Here is a 13,171-nt window from a genome sequence, read left to right on the forward strand (position 1 = left end):
ACCCGGTGACGTTTAACCCCCCGGAGACCAGAAGCTCCGCACTGAGGATCCGTAAGGGAGGGGTGGGGAACCGATGGAGTTCACACATGGGACCCCCTCCCGCCCCGCCACTCCCCTGCAAAGTGGCTGAGCAAAGAATGTGATTACACGGATCGATTTGATGCAATATTTGTGAGCACGAGGCATCGATCTAAAAGGAAATGAACTAAAGTCTAATGAAGCCTCCAGCACGACAAAATCTAACATCGGCAGTCCTTACCTTTTTTTTTGCGCCATGGACAAAGAAACAAATAAATGATTAAAAATACAACTCAACATTACGCAATTAGTGGGAGCCCGGTCCCATAACGGGTACCGGGAGACAATGACACAAATTTCATCTTGATCACAAAGTTCAGAAAATAGAATGTTGGAAATGGGAGCAAGAAATTGAGTGTTTTTGATCGCTTTTGCAACCTCTTGACTATTCTGCATTGATTTTTATCCAAAACAATTTTTGATAACTCCTGCGACCAAAACAATTTTTTCCACATGCATTTAAGAGATTTGTTTTTCCAAGATAAGGCTTCCATATTGCCACCCAACCCCATACCTAACATGAAAACTGGAGCTTGTCGTCAAAAATTCTTACAGCTCTGTCAATGTTGCTGTCAGCCTCTTGCCATCCCCGTTAGTTTTCTTCTAGTCTTTTCATCAATTTTGGAGAGATTTCCGGTGGATGGTAATATCACTGTTGTGCCATATTTTCTCCACTTAATCAATGATGACTGTCTTCATTTGTTCCATGGCATATTTAAGGGGAAGTCACATAAAAAAAAACATTCAACAATGTGTATTATGCGCCCGCACTATATTCTAATCACGGCATTCTGGTTAATATTGTGTTTTTGGAATTTGAATTAATCAGCAAAATCCACACGTTTTTATCCATCTCAGGGGGCGGCCATGAAAATGGCATCAGACAAAATGGCCGCCCCCTGAGATGGATAAAAACAGGTTAATTTTGCTGCTTAACTCATTCACTACCTTTGACAAATTTATTTGTCTTTTTACAGTCCAGCCATTCAATCCCAGGGACCTTTTTATATATTTTTCAAATATTTTTTTCAAAGGTTAGGGTAAAACAGGGTCTGAAAATGTCCGGCAGTGAATGAGTTCATTAATATTTCACAAAAACATGATTAATCAGAATATTGTGTTTAGACTAGTGGGCACCCATAGAACATGATATTGTAAAGATTTTTTTGGATTGACTTTCTCTTTAAGTACATTATAAAACAAGTCAAAATAAAAAGAAAAAAAAAACAAAGGAATTAGACTAACACTTTGGAAATGTTTTTAACCCATCCTCCTGACTACTATCCTGAAACAACAATTGCCCTGTGATTCTGATCCTGGCCTTTAAACGGGGTGTGTAGACTTTTTATATCCACAGTACACATACAATCTTTTTTATCTGAATGAAGTAAGATAAAGACAATAACCTCGCTTTATTCTAATGACGTCCACTCTCGCAGGGAATTTGCAGGAATGACCGAGTTAATGGCCGAGCTCTCTGAATCATTGTGCCACCATAGCAACATCTTCTCCACAGACACATTACACAAGAAGATCCTCTGGGGAAGGGATCAACTAAACTTCCCGCTCACGCACTGTGGTTTTATTGACAAGTGAGATGACCGAATCAACTTTTAATGGAACAACACTGCGGTGTATTAGTAACCGCTTACGACGCTGGAGGAACATGCTCGGACAAAGTCCATCACGCGTCTCTGTCGGACATTTTGTCTTTCAGGGGGAAGACCAACATATTGATTTGTATGGTTTAAAACATCAGGACTCTTTGGGGATCAAATTTTGAAACTAAAAGGCAAACACTAGTAATTTAAGTGATACATTAAAATGATTATCTACTGTATTTCTACGTCCTCGGGTGGGGGCTGAGGTTGTTTATTTGTGTAATACTTGTTTTCAACACGGGAAGACTCCACAATTGAATTCTTCTGAATGACTGTTTATGTGCATCTTGGAGTCACTCCTGTTTTGAGTTAACAAAAGAGTTCAAATGTGGTCAGCAACAATTGTGTCTGTGACCTGAGGAAATTACAGCTTTTTTTTTTTGTCTTGAGGGGTGTGGAGAAGGCATCTATTAAAGGGAGGTGTTTATTTGTCTTAAGTGGATGATGCGCTTGAAGACAAATTGGAGCATGCCAGACACTATTAGAGGAAATACATTATTTAAATGAGCACATTTTAATACATTTTCATGCATGGCCAACGTTGTTTGCAGAAGTCTTTGAATAAGATGGTAAACGGATAAATTGATGATTTTATGCTGCCAAATGTGGCATTAATTATACTTTTTTTTTGTTGAACAAGTTAAACCATCCATCCGTTTTCAATGGGCCAGTAAAACCAGATATTAGTAAAAAAATAAATAAATAAGAAGTGTGGCGTTAAGATTACACAGGACAGTACTGCACAGTATATTTTTTTCTCCATGTTTGCAGAGGTATTTTATACTTAAAGATACAACATACTTTAAGGAGAGCTGAGCAATTAATCGAATTGAAATCGACCTTGCATTGGAGCAGAATGCAAATTTAAAAAAGAATAATTTATTGCTTGCGTTTGTCTAAAAAAAAAAAAAAAAATACATGGGACATAACTTCAACAAATCGCATAATAAATCTCAATCGCAATATTTAGGGGGAGGAAAAAAAAATTGCAATTAGATTATTTTTCAAAATCGTTCAGCCTTGCTGTATAGCTTTTAATGCAACCTTCCATTTGTATGTGCAGTAGTTTGATGTTAGGACTAATTTGGATGCTCTTCATTTTTAATTCCCTTTGTTGTCCTTGTTGCAAATTACAAAAGGCCAAGCACATGGCGATATGTGATTGCTGGGTAAAAATATATGTAAAAAGTGCGACCCAGTAGCAGCAGGTGAAATATTCTGTTTGCGAGCGTGACCCAGTTAGCAGCTTGTCGGACTCCTCTATTATACCGCTTTTTGTTATTAGCATTTAATAATTGATGAAAGCGCATGAATTTTGCATTTTTCATCCCTCATTCATTAATTGTGTGATTGGGGAAGGGCAGCGTGGCACTGCTGGCAAAAAGCAGGCGCAGACAAAAGCTTTCAGGAATGATGTCAGCCCGTTTTGAAAAGACGCCCTGAGGGAGGTCACATGGGGTCAACAGTCCCGAGCAAAAACCCGGCATGAGGGCTGGGATGTGGAATACGTCTGCATCTTGCACAATCCCATTTCCCGACACGGTAAGGCCGTCTCACAAACGCTACGTCAGCTCACATCTCTTCATGTGCTCTAAGTGCCTCCGCCTGCATTCAAACTGGCTCTGTGAGCGTGCCGATAAAATAAAAAAAAATAAAATAAAAAAAACAACAGGATGTGGATATTATTTTTGCTGATTTATAGCTTGTATGAGTTCACCTTTCTTGCACATTAAATGCGAGCATAGGCAGTTAAAACAACTTACGAATGTCACATTTGATGTACACCATTGGGGTTCTGTAATGGCTGGCATGGGTTTTTATTGTCGCATAAGATGGTTATGTTATTCACAAGGTTCCCAGTTTAATAGCAAAATCACATGGAAAGAATATAATTCACTCTCAGTGCCCTTGAAGCTGAATGCTCTGTCGGCTCATTCAGATGCAAGTCATCCATCAGGAAGTGTTCAACCTGAAAATCGTTCATGAAAATACACCAGGATTTCTCTAATTCAAAACAGTAGGAATAGACTTCTACCCAAGTCTCAATTCTATTTAGGAAACAGATATTTTTGCTTTCTATTGTTGGACCGAAGCATTTTCTATGCAAAATAAAAATGGCATCCAGAACATCTGTTAAACGTTTTGATTCGCAATTGCACCTTAGGTTACTAAATGACCGAGTCCTATGCTGCCCTATAAGACAACATGAGTGGGCCTAATAATTTTTTGGGAGATTTGGAATGACATGCAGGACAAACAAAGTACTTCAATAATGTAAAAAAAAAAAGTTTTTTTTTTTTTTGTAGAAAAAAAATGCACATAATGAGATCCTGCACTTAATGTTTTCTGCTGTCCTTGAATGGTAATTTTTATGCTTTAATGCCATTTCAGACTCATTTTATATTCCCCTTAAAAACTGACTTAAAAAAAGCTTCCAGTAGCATGCATGTACATGCAGAAAAGACCCTCCATAACCTTCCCTAGCAACCCAGCCCTAACTTAGCTCCTCTCTGGCACACAGAAACGTGAGTCCCTCAGTCAAGATGCATCACTTCAGCTCACTTCCTTGACACCAATTAAAAATGTCCAATTTGCCACTGGCACCGTCTTGTGACGGCTTAAAGTGTCACATATCGTGAATAGGTAGCGGTTCAAAAATCCTATACATTAGCCGTCATCATTTTTCGAGTAGCCTACATGTTCTGGTGTGACAAGGTATGTCTTACTTTTTTTTAACAAGTCACCCGCCATCTCTTCCGGATGCCTCCAGTCCTCGAAGCTTCTGCCTTCTCCCTCTTTTCTTTCTGTCTGCGCACAAGTGGGTCAGACTGCGGGAGTGCAAAAAGCCTCCTCTCTGCAGAGAAGCTCCTCTAAATAAAACAGCACGCAATCAGCAGTCATACACGCAGAGAGCTGTCAGAGATGCAGAGTAGACGTGAGCAAAGGTGACTTCCAACAGGCCGAGTGATCTATAAGCAGCGTGAAGGGTTAAGTGGCTTTTAAAGTGGGGTAGTGTGACTTGACACGGACACACAGTTGCGACTATAGTACATCATTCTTAGGAAGGTGGTAAGCGGTTCAAACATTGATTGAAAAATGTATTTGCTCCTTACATAATTTACATCTAACATCATAAAGATCTGTTGCTATATGTTACTCCATTTTACCAGTGCACTTTTCTAAACGTAACTTGCTGCTTGTTCCGTCTTTTGAAGCGACGGAAGCATCTTTGCTGATTACATTTTTTCGTGCATGTGTCCAAACATTAGACTTATGTATTTGGGTCTTTGGAAAAAAAAAAAAAGGTTTAGCATTCAAAAAGGAGCTGCTTTCTGCTCAAGCGCAGCTGCAAACTAAGAATAAGCGGGTTCAGAACTAAATCTAAGGTGGTCATCAGTGGAAATACAGAACATTTATGCAGGACAAAAGCATTTGGAAAATTTAGACACATATGTAATGCTTCTCCCCTTCCCAGCTACTTTGCTAGGATGGTGACTCTCCTCTCTTTCAGTCATCGGTTGAATTTATTAACTTGGCAGAAGCCACTGGCCAATTCATTTTGGGGAAATGGAGACACCGTGTGGTAAGGGAATACAAGGTACACAGTATGTCAAAACACAACACGCTTATGGCTTTTTGCCAGACATTGTGGTTAATCATTTATTACGATGGTTAGTGGTGGAATGTTTTGAAATACGGTTATGTAACCTGAGGGTAAAAAAAAAAACAAGTTTTCACCTTGCGCGAGTCAACAGTATACACGTAGTCTTTCATGAAGGCTTTCTGTGTCAATGGTAGCAGGAGAACCGGCGCAATCCAATTAGTGTAGTTAAAGAGCGGCCCTGAAAAGAAACTAGGACTATGTGTCATAAGATGAAGGATTACAAGACCTGCTGACACTGCGTGACCTCAACTATCAGGTATTTGGTGCTTCGGGAAAAAAAAAAAAAAAACAACAAGTATTGATGGGTATAGTCAGGGTTGTAGTCTAGTTCTGTGTGTCAGTCACTCCAAGGCATACATTGAAATGACAAAAAAAAACAATAGTGGTAAAAACACAATAGGTGGCTTAATTAAAAGCATAAACGTGTATAATGTATTCCTGTTGCTGAGAAATTGCTGCAGCCGTTATTGCGTAACTCATCTCAGACTGTACAGTGCATTCGGGTCTTACATTAAACCGCCATGAGGAAGAATGATTTTCCACAATATTTACATGCGCACAATATTGAATGAAAGGACATTCACAAGAGTGCAGACATTTGATGGGGCGGTATGGCTCGGTGGTAGAGTGGTTGTTTCCCAACACAGAGGCCATTGCGACCATGTTGAAGTGTCCTTGAGCAAGATACTGAACCCCCGGTTGCCCCTGATGTTGCGTCATCAGTAGGTAAATTACGTAACAGTGTGAAGCGCATTGAGTACTTAAGGTAGAAAAGCACTATACAAGCGATAGCCCATTTACCAAGATTCAAATAAAATAAAAAGGCTGATTTGACAATCTTAAAGTGGAAATCAACGCAAACATTTTTTTTTTTCAAGAATATGGTCTATGCAAGCCCACTAATTTAATTTGTTGCCATCTCCGGGGGCGGCCATTTTGTCACTTTCTGTTGACTGAAAATGACATCACAGTTGCTCAGGGCTCAGGTAACGACCAATCACAGCCGATCTGTTTTCTGAAGCTGAGCCGTTATCTGAGCATCTGTGATGTCATTTTCAGCTGACAGAAGTGACAAAATGGCCGCCCCCTGAGATGGCTACAAACAGGTGGACTTTGCTGCTAAACTCCTATTCCACAAAGACAAAATTCCTCACAATGCCGTGTTTCAACTAGTGGGCTTGCATAGACCATATTCTTGAAAAAATATATGTTTGGGTTGAATTCCGCTTTAAGTCATCGATAACAAAATGAATCGGGCATAGTCGATGTGAAAAGAGTCAGCTCACAAGCAGGGGCAGTCGTCCCGCTGCACCAAAACAATCCATTCGATTTCCATTATTTCCTTGTCTTATAAAGAACTCCACTAAATACTGTCGGACAATGAGAGTCTGATCTAATGGCATTAAGGCAGCCAGTCTTGATCTGAAATAGATCGCCACATTAGTCCTCAGGGGGCATGCTAACTATTTTTAATTCCATTGACGCAGGAGAAGAACTGGCCTCTTAAGAGGGATGAGACAGGAGGCAGGGGAGGTTATAAAAGAACGAAGGGATCAGGAGACGAATCAGACGGGACTCGACACATTAAACCCAGCAAGGTGTTGTCCTCCTGCCTCGTACCAGGCATCGAAGACGCACAAGACCAGCTCGTAAAGTGGAACCAGCCATGGAAGCCGCTGCCCAGACCGCGACGGCCACCGCAGCCTTCGACCGGGAGTCATTCGCCAAGAAAGCCTTGAGGGCCACCACCAGAGGGGCTTCGTCTCATTTCGTGGGGAGCTCCATTATCATCCTGTCCTCCTTCGCCGTGTCCACTCTGGCTATGAACTGCGGGAAAAAGATCCAGGAGTCTCGGCACAAACCCGATACCAACTGACGACAGGCTGCAGGTGGACGGTGCGTTTGTGACATCATATCATACATAATGGTGTCTTCATGTGGACACAAGGAGAGGAAGAGGAAAATTTGGCATCCATCTCAAGACCAGCCTTAACACGTTGCAAAGAGGCGAACCGTATGTCTTCATATACTCATGCCTCATCCTATAACTTTATCTCAGGTTGATTCTTGTAAATACAGCAGCTCTATAGTTGTGGTTTGTGTGCTTGTTAGTCGGAAAAGCAAGAGTGATGTCAAAGATCTCAGTCTTTATCATTCGAAACGTGTCTAACGCGTAAGAGCCTAAAGCCGGCTTTAAATGATTATTTTCTTTAATTATGAACTTGCTTCTGGAAGTTATTTGAATGACGATTGAGGCACTGTTTAATTGAATCAATGTTGTTGAATGCAAGCATCTACCAATCATTTGCTCTTGTTCAAGAAAGTGGGGTTTTTTTGTATTGGCAACAAATTTCATTAAAAAAAAAAACTATGCAACATTATACAGTATAACCTTCCACGAATGAACAGAAGGATTTTTTTCCCTTCTTGTCTTATTTGGTTAACTAATGTGGGTTTTACCCATGGAACACTCTTTTAACAACACTAATGTAGTTTTTCCATACTGCCACTAGAGAGCACAATTGGGATTAAAATAATACCCTTTGCAACCGTGGCTCATCTTTTGCCCTGTCTCCTGTTCAAACAAAAACTCTGGATACATTTTATAAAACACATTTTATGAGTAAAAATTTGATTTTAGTATGAACACGTATTGAACAAATAAAGATATTCCAGGTGCTTGCACTGCTGCTTTGTGTGTGCGCAAGCAACTCACAGTTACACGTAGGCCAGTCCTCAGAGAGTGTCCATACTCCTCAGCCTGCGCTCTGTGAAGAAGCGGTGCGTCTGCGTTTGGTTTTTGACGCCACCTGGCGCACTGAAGTAGGACAGCATGGACCTGTTGGCCAGCCGCTGCGCCGCCTTCTCGCCGTCCTCCTCGTCATCGTCCCTGAGAGATTCAACAACACGAGTGTGATTTTTCACACTGTGGTAAGCGCTCATCTCCTCAGGTCAAATGTCTGGCGCATTAAGCGTACGCTAGAAATGAAAGACATTGCGGACGTCACACATTAGGGGAATGTAAATATCTCAATGCAAACCAAAGCTAATTTTTAAAGCATTTTTGTCCTTTTGATCTAAATGGTTATGGGAAGAGCCATTAACTTTGTTTTTCATGAATATTTAGACTTTGCTGATACATGTTTTTGCACATTTTATGGACTACTGTACACCACCAAGGGCAAGGAGACACTAAATCACCTTTTAATTCTGGTTAATAAATCATATGCTTTACATCTCTGAATGATCCTATGTACTTAAAGGTTCATATTAGGTTAAACGGATGTTTTAATTGCTTGTACATAAATGAATGAGTCTCTGGACAAGATCCAGTGTGTCTGTGAGTGAAATATTCTGAATGTCGCCAGTTTCTCCAACCATGACTTGGGACCTCGGCAAAGCAAAGAACTGCCACTTGCAAGCAACGGCCGGAGTACACTGTCTGAAATCTCAAAGCCAAAGGGTAAGCAAAGCTGCATTGAGTTTTGTTGGGTGCACAGATAAACGCTAGCTAATGTTAGATTAACAAATGCGACATTCTTGATTGGTTGGTGGGGTTGCCAGTGTGGTCAGGTGGTAATTAAAAGTGAGGTTTTACTAACGTACAATCGCGAAGCGCAAGCTGGCATCAGTTATACACAGATCCGCACTAATTGTGCAGTGGCAAGTGGCAGCTTGGTGATGAAGTGCTACCTCCACAAGTGAAAATACCAATACTGTTTTGCCGTTTACACTTACTGTTTTTTTTTTTGTTGGTTTTTTTTAAGACTTTTAAGTTAAACAAGTAGCCAACCCCTCGTTCTGCCGCTAGTCACCATGCCAACAAAAAGTTGTACTCCGCATTGGACTCATTGCAGCCGAAGTGAACCATGGCTCATTTGCAAAAGACAAGTCAGCCCCCTCAAAACAGACTCATTTCAGCGATGGAGAAAAAAAAACTGGATGTGCTGTAATGCTTGATCCTTTGGGTTATTCTGACGAAAGCAGGTGTGTTATCAAGACACCTGGGAACTATTTCAACTTAAGAAAAATATGCGTGTCTCCTTGAAGTAAAAAAAACAACTTCTACAACACTTACCAATGGACAGTCACAGCCTTGCTGTCAATCAAGGTTTGGGCCGTGCTCCAGCTAAAACGCACAAACTGGGGGTAGCCAAACACTGGATCCAAGTACTTCAGGAGCCAAGCTTTGGTCTTTGGATCTATGAGCGCCACAACAATTTTGCAAACAGTACATCAGTAATCATGAAAACAATGGCGGCCAACATCAAGCATGCCCTTCTTTACCATTCGGATATCCGGAGCCATACTCGGTATCCACGTCTCCTAGGTCCTCAGTGAAGTTCCAGTTCTTCACAACGTGGTCCCTTGCCACCTGACCAGCCACATGTAATTTTAGACATTAATATTTGCAACGTGACAAGTTGGTGCCATCTTTGTGGAATTGTATTTATTTATTTAGTTATTTTTAAAGACGTGAAATAATCACTTCACTTAAAATCCTTTGTAACGTTTTTGGGCAAGTGACATCACGTCATCATCGCATCACATTGACAACCCTGTCAGAATTTGGGCCTGGACAAGCTTACTGGAGCATATTTTTAACTGAAATTCGTCAAAGTTTCAAGAAGGTATGTTGAGGAATAATCACTATTACCGTTTAACTGTAATTTTAAAATGTTTTATGACTGGATATTCTATAGGCAATAGCACACAAAGTTACCCAAAAAGACAATTCCACCCCCAACTAAACCCCCACCCCCTCCCCTACCCCACACACACCACATTTTTCTCTAAACTTCCTAGTTGCACACAATAGCTTTATAAGTTGGTTGATCCTAACTTTCAGACAAATCCCTAGAATACTTCCTGAAAAATGGCACTACTGGTGTATACTAGTAATTCTATTATAAAATTCCCATTACCATGGTAACCAATTCTGACATTTTTAAATGTTGTGTTCTTAAAATGTCATTATGGCATTACATATGTCAAAATTTTAATATCTTAGCTTCATTACTTTTCACTTTGGGGATAAAAAATACAACTAGTGACTAACGGTTTGAAAAAAATTTTTATGGTACTCTGGCCCTTTAAATTCATATCTTTGTGAGCTATGTTAAGATGGAATTCAGCATTGCCAATTACATTAATATGTGATGTTTTTTAGTGACATGTGGAGAAATGATGAAGTTATACTCTTTTCCGCCTACTTTGACTGGATTTTCTACAGGCGATATCACACAAAAACGTTCCCAAACGTAAATTTTATTCCTGACATAAAAACCTCAATTTGTCTGGGAGCTATCATCAGACGTCAAAATTCTTGGTCGTGAACGGGACCTGCAGTCAACCAAGTGCAATGCAAGAAAAGGTAACAAGGTGTAACAGCTAACAGGGGGACAGACCTTGGCACAGATACTGGCTGCACTGACGATGGGGAAGAGGGAGTCCGCCTTTGGCCTCACTGTGACATTGATGCCTGGGAAAAGCTTGGAGAGCTTCTCCTCGTACTTCTCGGCAGGGCCCACTGTGTCCACAAACACCTGCAGAGATGGGGAGCAACGTTTCAGGCCATTTCCATTGTATTTTGGTGAGGCTGCGTCAAGTGAAACCTCCAAAGTAGGAACCGACACACATTCACAGTTTGGCATTCACATATCTGCATTATGGTCAAACACCAAACCGGACCACTTTTGGGATGCTTTGGTATGAAAACTCATATTCACATACCTCTTTGAGCTGTACGCCACTGTCCAGTGCAAACTGAACTAAACCAATGGCCGTGTCATGTGACAGGGTGTTCAGGTTGCATTTCGTCCTAACAAAAGCAGACGTGCTGTTGGTACATTGATTTACACACAACAAATACATGCACAATGCACAGCATTTGCCAACAATACCTCTGTAACATACTGGTGGAGATGGTGTTGGGGGAGAGAATACGCAAGGCCCAGCCCACAAAACTTTTGGAATCTTCCAGTTGTTGGAATAGATTCTCTCTTTCTGCCTCTGACAGAGTTTTGGAATCTAGAAAGGGATGAGACAAACAATGATGATGATTTATTCCTTGCCTTTGTCACCTAGTACTTGCTCATACAGGGTTTAGTTGTTTTATTAGCATGATTCTAGACCTGCTCCATATGGAAACTGCCTTACGACAACTGTGGATTGGCACTTTATGAATAAAACTGTCGTTACTTGGTTAATAAAAAGGTAGCATCTGTACAAGAGAAAAATTTACCTGCCACTTTCAAGCCCTTTAGATCCTCCTTTTTGGAAATGGGACAAAAGCATATTCCATAAACCATTGGGCCTGGTTAAAAAAAATGAAAAAAGCACAAAAACAGAGTTGATGATTTACCGTAACTGAAATGTGACAATGATATACAGTTGCATTATGAACATCATCTCTACTACGAGCAAAAAGGTTGAGATTTTTTTACGGCTTCTTAGAACAATATCAGACAATGATGGCACTCTGTTTCGAGTTTCTCTCCCTCTCTCTCTTCCCCCCAAACAAACAGAAATGCTTTGCGCTGGTTAGGGGGTAACGCCTTAATGAGATGAGCGGATGAAGGCAACCCGCAGCATACCCAGCACCGGTCCCCTGCCAGCTTCGTCGATGCCCAGGCAGCAGTCTTCAGTCTTACAAACATCAGGGATGACGGAGGACAGCCGGCAGCTGACAGAGTTATCGGCGTCGAAGGCGCTGGTATCCATGACCGCTGCCCCAGAAGACATTTCATATGAATTAATACATTGTCACGGCGTCGTGAGATGTCTTGAACCTGTGTGCTATGTCTACCAACAAGTTTGCTAACCGCTATGCTAGATGGCGAATGTTGCTAGCAAATGACACTAGCACGTTATCATCATTCAACACTTCAACTCTGATTCCTTCCGGTGACGCGCGACTTTATGCTAGTTTATTCTCACCAAGTTTATAAATTCTTACCTTATTGGACAGAATGACTACTTTCCCCAGCTTGGATATTTACGCTTTGTGCATGTGTAGTGTAAATAGAGAAGACAAAACTTTGAAGCAGGAGAATTCGCGCCTCGAAATGACGTCACAAGCGCCAGCAGCAGATGTTTTATTCTGCCACTCCATGGCCTGGAGTGGAACATGCAGCCTGAAATTAGGAGGCCTCTGGGTTCTTCATGTTCGTTTATTGCGTATTTTGCACGTTATTCTGATTCGCTGCGCCCGCTACATACTTCACCCGAGCAGAGGTTCGAAACCAGGACCTCTTGATCGTGAGGCAGACGTGCCAACCACTTGCACAGGCTATACAAACTAAGGAAAAAAAGTCAAATCATCATATTACAGTTAATCTCATGTGTTTGTCTCTTTTGGTTGAAATATCCCTTTCAGTAATGTTTGTTCACATTTTAACTGACCCTTTAAGTCTAAGACGTATTGCTGTTGTGTTGTGTATGCTTTGTGCCGATAAAGCTCCCTAATTCATATTTTGTATTATTTTTATTTTGTGTATTGTAGTCACTGATGCTCTCACACAGGTGTTATATCCAAATTCTGGGGGCCAGATCTGCCCTGCCAAATCACTTATGTGGCCCACTAAAGAAAATAAAGTTTCAAACTTGTGTTTCTTGCTAAATTGTATGTATTGATTATTTTCATTTTTGGGAGAAAATCTGCATCAAAGGTTCAAATTTTAAAATACATTACAATCATTTTATGTCACCTAATCATTTCTTATCATAAATTCAAAAGAAGTTGTATACTTAAATATTTGGTTGCCAC

The 13,171-nt window shown here is 40.8% G+C and overlaps 1 protein-coding gene and 1 long non-coding RNA gene across 5 annotated transcripts; one reads left to right on the forward strand and one right to left on the reverse strand.

Moving 5' to 3' along the window:
- Window positions 1-4,461: 4,461 nt before the first annotated feature.
- rnaseh2a (ribonuclease H2, subunit A) lies at window positions 4,462-12,520 on the reverse strand. Of its 3 annotated transcripts, none has more exons than XM_086034226.1 (9): window positions 12,000-12,147; window positions 11,648-11,719; window positions 11,307-11,433; window positions 11,137-11,224; window positions 10,812-10,949; window positions 9,691-9,778; window positions 9,482-9,605; window positions 8,120-8,293; window positions 4,462-4,609 (listed from the first exon to the last, which is right to left on the reverse strand). In XM_086034226.1, the coding sequence occupies exons 1-8, from the start codon at window positions 12,145-12,147 to the stop codon at window positions 8,140-8,142; spliced, it is 939 nt and encodes a 312-aa protein (XP_085890352.1). In that variant the 3' UTR covers window positions 4,462-4,609; window positions 8,120-8,139. The 3 variants fall into 3 exon arrangements, with proteins under 3 accessions (XP_085890352.1, XP_085890353.1, XP_085890351.1); XM_086034227.1 differs by lacking the exon at window positions 4,462-4,609 and adding an exon at window positions 12,362-12,520 and having other exon boundaries at window positions 8,001-8,293; window positions 12,000-12,131; XM_086034225.1 differs by lacking the exon at window positions 4,462-4,609 and having other exon boundaries at window positions 8,001-8,293.
- On the forward strand, window positions 5,358-11,945 carry LOC147146320 (uncharacterized). Of its 2 annotated transcripts, XR_015087247.1 has the most exons (4): window positions 5,484-5,659; window positions 6,891-8,334; window positions 8,772-8,866; window positions 11,931-11,945. It is a non-coding gene; the product is annotated as an uncharacterized LOC147146320 (long non-coding RNA). The 2 variants fall into 2 exon arrangements; XR_015087246.1 differs by lacking the exons at window positions 8,772-8,866; window positions 11,931-11,945 and having other exon boundaries at window positions 5,358-5,659; window positions 6,891-8,088.
- Window positions 12,521-13,171: the final 651 nt, after the last annotated feature.

The sequence above is a fragment of the Filicampus tigris genome, chromosome 6 (assembly GCF_054856515.1).
Source record: "Filicampus tigris isolate MCC_2025a chromosome 6, RoL_Ftig_1.0, whole genome shotgun sequence".
In the NCBI taxonomy this organism is placed as follows: Eukaryota; Metazoa; Chordata; class Actinopteri; order Syngnathiformes; family Syngnathidae; genus Filicampus; species Filicampus tigris.

What these genes read in the sequence shown, in the direction of transcription:
- rnaseh2a (XM_086034226.1), bottom strand. Translation starts at nt 12,147, where the DNA reads ATGTCTTCTGGGGCAGCGGTCATGGATACCAGCGCCTTCGACGCCGAT. An exon ending in CAGCCAGTATCTGTGCCAAG is followed by an intron (nt 9,779 to 10,811) that starts GTCTGTCCCCCT and finishes GTGGCTGGTCAG; the next exon opens with GTGGCAAGGGACCACGTTGT. An exon ending in TGGCTCCGGATATCCGAATG is followed by an intron (nt 9,606 to 9,690) that starts GTAAAGAAGGGC and finishes TGGCGCTCATAG; the next exon opens with ATCCAAAGACCAAAGCTTGG.